The sequence below is a fragment of the Echinops telfairi genome, unplaced genomic scaffold (genome assembly GCF_000313985.2).
Source record: "Echinops telfairi isolate 266 unplaced genomic scaffold, ASM31398v2 ScPeMD7_5;HRSCAF=22, whole genome shotgun sequence".
Lineage (NCBI taxonomy): Eukaryota > Metazoa > Chordata > Mammalia > Afrosoricida > Tenrecidae > Echinops > Echinops telfairi.
The window spans coordinates 31115574-31122042 of NW_022103901.1; the positions used below are offsets into that span (position 1 = coordinate 31115574).

The window sequence follows — 6469 nt, forward strand, 5'->3', positions numbered from 1 at the left end:
TGTGCTGGGAGGAGAGCGAGATGCCTGGGGACCCTGGGGTCAGAGCTGGGCGGCCTCACAGCGGAGTTTGGACGGAGTGGGAGGAGAAGGGCGGGGGAACATTGTGTCCAGTCACCCACCTCCGAGGTAACCAAAGCCGCGGCCAGGAAGGGCGGGGTCCTGGATTGCCAAGTGGGAGGGGAGCTGATGAAGCGGGTGGAGCGTGGAAGGAACCTCTTTGTGGGTGGGGGAGGGGTGAAGGGAGGTGGGGGCTGGCATCCTCAGACAACTGTCTAGGTGACAGTGCCAGGGGGGACCTGCAGTGGGGAAGTGGACGCCCACCCGGAGCAAGGCCTGGTCCTACGGGACGTAAGTGGACCGGCGAGCGGGCGCTGTCCGCGGTGCTGAGCCCGGGCCCGGCGCGCGCGCGGACTCACTTGGAGAAGCAGTGTGCTGCGGTCAGCACCCAGCGCGCCGTGATGAGGCTGCCCCCGCAGAAGTGGCTCCCGTTGCGCTGGATGCTGACTTGCCACGGCCACTCGCGTTCCTTCGCGTCCTCCCCGCCCACCATCCGGTTCAGCATTCGGGGCCGGCCGCAGGCTGGGGAAACGAGCGGGCTAGGGCTTAGTGGCTGCTCCGGGGCCCTTCCGGCAGCCGCTCTGCGGGAGCCCCGGGTACAGGCTGACCTGGGCCTGAAATGGTGGCACAGGTCCTGTCCTACTTGGCACGACACGGGGCCTCAGTTTGGTGTGGGGACACCAGATGGGATATGTATGTGTATGGAGGGGCATCACTGTTAGACAGAGCCCCCTCCTGTGTTCCTGCGATGACAGGGCTTTCCTGTGGCTTCAGACCCCATGACCCTGGGTCTCATCTTGATGCCCCCAGGGAGTGCCCTAGGTGCTAGGACTTTCTCCCCCACCCGTTTTGGGGCTCAGTTAATCTCAGCCACAATTGAAATGATTTTGAGGTCCTCGTTGTCCAGCCCCATGTGTGCAGGTGTGTGAACATGTAAGTGTATGTGTGCATACGAATGCATGTGTGCAAGTGTATGGGTGCCAGTGCACGTATGTGTATGTGGACATCTGCATGAGTCCATGTGGACATGGGTACACATGTGCAGATGCACATGCTAGTGCGTGCATGCACAGTGTGCATGTGGATGCATGTGCATGGATATGGATGTACATGTGTGTGTTTATGAGTGTGTGCATGTATGTGCATGCATATGTTGAGTGCATACTTGCATGAATGTGCATGTGTATGTGAATGCATGTGTACATGAGCTCACATTTTTGAACATGTGAGCAAACACATGCATGTGTACATGTGCATATGCATGAATATGAATATTGTATATGAATGCATGCGTGCATGTGAGCACACTTGTGTGAGTGTGCATTTCATAGGTATGTGTGTGTGCATTGCACAAGTGTGCGTATGCGTGACTGCACATACATGACTGTATGGGGGGGACAAATATTTCCCCTTTGGCTTCAAGAATCAGTTCCCTTTGTGTCTTGTTCCCCAGCATCTTGGAGTCCCCAGGCCTGCCAGCTCCAGCCCCCTGACCCCGGGGGAGCTTTGCTTGTTTGTACCTCTTGATGCCTTGGTCCCCCGAGTCCCTGGAAATGAGGAAAAAGGTGATGATCAGCAGTGTTGAAGAAGCCAGAGTCTGCCCCTCCCCTGACCAGCCTCCCCGACTGCTGGACCCCTCTCTCCCAGTCTCAGAGGGACAATGAAGAGGCCAGTTCAGCCCCCAGGCCAAGCCAGTGGCCAGAGCTTGTCAGTAAGGCTGGGTGAACTTCTCACCACCGGGGATCTGAGGGTGCCAGGGAGGGCCCCTGCTGGGGTGGGTGATGCCCCTCTCCTCCCCAGAGGGTCTCTTCTACAGCCATTCTCATCTGTCCTGGCCGGGGAATGAGTATCAAGACGGCTCAGAGCTGGGGTCGAGGAGGGGTCCCTGGTGGAGAGGAGGGGCTGCTTCTGCATTTTGAAGACCTGGGGGTTTTCTCAAGAAGCCCTAGTGGTACAGAGGTTGAAGCACTTGACTGGTAGAACCAGAAGGTCAGCCGTTCGACCACCAGCTGCTCCCTGGGAGAAAGGCGGAGCAGGCAGTCCCTGTAAAGGCCGACAGCTGCAGAAAGGCTCTGGGACAGTTCTACTCTAGCCTCTAGGGTTCCTGAGAGTCGGAGGGGCTCCACGTGGGCTCAACGGCAGTGGTGGGCTTGGTGGGATGCGGGAGTGTCATGGTTCTGCTGCTCAGAAACGGCTCCAAGCTTTCCTTCCTGGCTGCCTCCCATCCTGACCTGGGGCCACACCAGCTCTTTCAGTTCCCAAAGTCATCTTGGGTGGCCACAGCCCGTGAGGTTCCCCACAGCCACCCCCTCCCTCAGGCCTCCACATGCTCTGTCTTGGGGCCCTCAGAGACCCCTGGTGCCTATGATATGGCAGTCCAGGGGGCCGGCAGAGGAGTGAGAGTGAGGGTTATTCTGGGGGAACCAGAAATGGAGACAGACTCCTTTGCTCACATCCCACACCTCTGCTTAGAGAAGCATGCCAGAGTCCCCACTCCAACCTTAGCCCCTGGCCCTGGCCCTGAGACAGGAGTGTACCCCCTGCGCTGCAACTCTCTGAATGCGCATGTCCCTGGAGATAGCCCTCTCAGCCACCCCCCAGCATGTCCAGTGCTCTGTGGGTGGCCTCAGTCAGGGCTCCAGCGAGGTCTTCAGAATGATGCCCCTCCCCTCCTCAGCACCTTCCCTGAGCCCCTACCCCTGCTGGGCCCCAGGAGGAGCAGTACTGTGGGTGATGTCTTAGTTCCTGGAGCAGGAAAGATAACCAACCCGAGGGACACATCCCCGCCGGGGCTCCGGGACCTCAACGGTTTTCCCAGAGCCCCTTTCTTCCAGTGAGAGTCTCAGTCTTCAGGGCTACTGCCCTGGCCCATGCTGAAGAACCAAGGAGGCCCAGCTGCGATGGGCAAGAGGAGGGACAGGCACTGGGAGGCTGAGAAGGCTCAGGGCAGGGACTGGTCACTTTTCCACGGAGAGGTGCCACACAAAAGGTAAGGGTGGGGTCATGCATTGAATTATGTCCCATTCCCCCCAATACGTGTCCACTTGGCTGAACCTCAATCCTTAGTTATATAATGCTGGAATCGTCACCCCCCACCCCTGTCCCTGTTGTGAGGTAGTCTGATGTGATCAGCCAGTCAGTTGTAAGGGGCTGTGGTTGGGATCTAACCTCTTGATCTGATTTAAGTCACAGCTTTGACCAATGTAAAGGGAGTTTCCCTAGGGTGTGACCCGAATCACCCTTTATCTAAGAGAGAGAGAAAAGGAGAGAGAAGGGGGCTGAAAGAGAGAGCGCGCGCTCAGTTCCATCACAAAAGAAGAGCCAGAAGCCGAGCACGTCTTTTAGAACTGAGATTCCCAGTGCTGAGAACCTCCTAGACCCGGGAAGATCGGAAGATGCCAAGACACAGGGAGATCTCCGCGGAATGTCAGGCCCATAGATGTTGAAAGGAGACCAAGACCTTCCCCAAGAGCTGACACAGAGAAAGACAGCCTTCTCCAAGAGAGGGCTTCTCCAGTGTTCTGAATTTGGACCTTCGGCCTCCAAAAATGGCCAGAGAATACATTTCTGTTTTTACAACAGTCTACCCATTTGTGATCTTTCTGTTACCGGCTTGAGAGGTGTCCAAGGCAAAAATGCCAGAAGTTGCCCTGGGCTTCCTGCTCACTTAATCTATGTTAATGAAGTGCCCTTTTAAAAATGCAGATAACACCCCTATTCCTATCAGCCTTTTACAGCATAGTATAATTAGATTTATGACACCTGATCCCCTCCTTTATTCTTTCTGCTTACAAAAGCTGCCCGAATTTACCCACACTCTGTCGTGGTGGACTCTAGCACACTTTAGGGCCTTTGGCTTTTTGGGGGGCTTGCAAGTTCGTCTTCTTGGATGCCCTACCTGAGGGGGTAGAGCCTCTCAAATCATCCCTATCCTTTGGGCCCACGACTTCCAGCACTGAGGCGACTCCTCCCTCCGTCTGGTCTGCTCTTGCCTCTCACTGTGGAGCTTATGCCACCCCCCTATCTGTTCTCCCCTCTCCTAGGTTTTCTCCCAAGTCCTAGTTGCCGCCCACGGCTGGCCTTCACTTCCTCTGGGAAGGTTTCCTTGCTTGCACTGCCCATCTGGGAAGCTTGGCTTCCTCTTGTCCCTCCCCTGGGCTCTGCCCACCTCTTCCCAGAGCTGCAGGCTTCTCTCACCGGTGAAGACACAGCGGCAGTGTCAACAGCCTGAGCACAGGGCAGAAGGAACAATCATGGGCCAAGCCAGGATTCACTGGGGCGGGGGTGGGGGAAGGCAGGGGGCTGGGAGGAGCTGGGTACTGAGAGGGGGGAGTGTCCTTTGGGGGGCCAAATGGGACAGCCAGTGCACCAGGCCTGTCACTCCTGAGCCTAGGGCACTGATGCTTCTACAGCTGGCTGAGATAGAGCTGGCTGGCTGGACCGGGAGGGGCCAGGCAGGGTCTGGGGCCAGCAGCGGGCTGGGGGTGAGGGTGGCTCAGCTCATGGCCTGTTTGGGAGGCTGCCCTCTCCGTTTGGCAGGGACCTCGATTACTCAGTCCCACAGGAGCCATTCCCCGATACACACCCCGGTGGAGTCTGGCTGCCTCAAAGAACCCTATTATCCCTGGGCCAGGAGGGGGCAGGGGCAGAGAGGACAGGACAGGCCCTCTCCGGGCCCAAGCTTGTCAGGGGCCCTTCCATGGAGGTGCCACCCTGCCACCAGCAAGAACGAGGAAGCCTGGGGCCTGGCCACAACCTGGGAGGTGAACTGAGGACAGGGAAGTGTGGGGGCTGGCCGGGCTGGCCCAGGAATGCAGGAAGGTTTCCCTAGCTGAAGGGGCACACCCTGCGGGGAGCGGCCTGGCACCTGCTGACCCTGGCCTAGGACTGGGCGAGAAGATCATAGAGGCCTTGCCCAGTCCCCTATCCATTTCTCTCGGGGGGTGGGGTGGACACCTGCAGCCCACACCTCTGCCCAGCTCTCTGCCAAGGTTCCTCTATCAGCCTTCTGGAGCTTCCAAGGACAGCAGGCAGCCCCAGCCTGGCCACCCTCCCCTGCCCCATTGACAGGTCCAAGTGACTGGAAGATTTGCTGGGGAAAGCCATGGTCTGAAAGTTTTGTGTGTGTGTGTGTGCTGAGGGGCTAGGATGGGGGAGCACATGAGTTCCAGGAAGGGGGCAGACAGCAATGACATCACTGCTGAAGGGGGGCTCCCAGGCTTGCACCTCAGCCCCCTCCCAGTCTGCCTTCCCCATTCGTTTCCCTCTCCCCCCCCCCCATCCCCCCAGTCATCTGGAACCTTCCAGCCTCGGGCACCACTGCTGGGAGGGGCAAGGAGGCCAGGTTGCAGCTGGAAGCTTGGGGCTGGCAGTGGCCTCCGGGCAGGGAGGTCCCCTCAGGGAGCTGCACTCACCCAGTTTGAGCAGCAGCAGCAGCAGCGCCACAGCAGGGGGCCTCATGGTCTGGGCCTGGCTGGGGGCAGTGGTGATGGCCCTTGGGGAAGCACAGGCGAGCTGCAAGGCTCCATGAAGTGGGGTTTTATGTCGGGCGGTGGTGAGTGTGGGCTCGGCTATGCAGTCTGACCTGTCCACCCAGCCGTCCCGCCTTCTCTCCGCAGGAAGGAGGCACCCCAGGAGCCCCATGACCTGACTCTGAACCCCCTGAGCCCAGCTATACCGGAATCCCACTGCACCCCAACACCCCGTGGTCCCAGATGACCCATAAGTGTCCACAGGCTGGACATGAACGGATCAAATCACCCTTTCCTCTTTCCTTCCTTCCCTCCCTCCTTCCTTCCATCCTCCCTCCGTCCCTCCCACCCTTCTGTCCATCCATCCGTGCTCCTTTTGTTCCTGAGGGTCTCAGGCAGGACAAACACCAGTATCTGTGGCTGGCAAGGCTACTACTATTACTGAATGTTCTGCTCCAAGATGCTAAAAACCGGAATCTCCCATCAAAAGGGGGGAAAATGCAGAACAGAGTTGTAAATAGATCCAGAACAGTCTTTCCAGAGCCACGGAGTTGGGATGAACCCATGAACCATGGCCTCTTTAAACGGTGAGGCAAACATAACCTCAGAAGTCCTCTTAGAGCCCAGCAAGAGTGGAGGTTCATTCATTTAAAACAAGATTAAAAAAAAAGTCTTCCCCAGCCTTGTGCTCAAAATTGTAAGAACTTTCTCAATGGGATCAGCTCGACCTTGGGGGCAAGCGAGCGCGCTTGCACAAGGAGGGGGATGTGGCGAGTGTCGCGGGATCGTGCATGGGGGGGAGCGGTGGGCGCGGTCTGCGCTCTGCTTTGTGGGGTCTCCCGACACAGTCGACAAAACCCCGGGTGCAGAGCGGGGGGAAGAGCCAGGGCTGGGGCGCGAGGGCTAAGGATGGGAACGGATCCCGGTCTTCCTCAGGGCTC

General features: G+C 58.1%; 1 protein-coding gene across 1 annotated transcript in view; it reads right to left on the reverse strand.

Moving 5' to 3' along the window:
• The window catches only part of LOC101642251 (serine protease 27), a 7817-nt gene extending 2300 nt beyond the window's left edge, over window positions 1-5517 (reverse strand). The window contains exons 1-2 of the mRNA XM_004706171.2: window positions 5472-5517; window positions 417-579 (exon numbers count right to left, since the gene is read on the reverse strand). Coding sequence (XP_004706228.1) covers window positions 417-579; window positions 5472-5517 — 209 coding nt within the window. The remainder of the gene's footprint in view (window positions 1-416; window positions 580-5471) is intronic.
• Window positions 5518-6469: the final 952 nt, after the last annotated feature.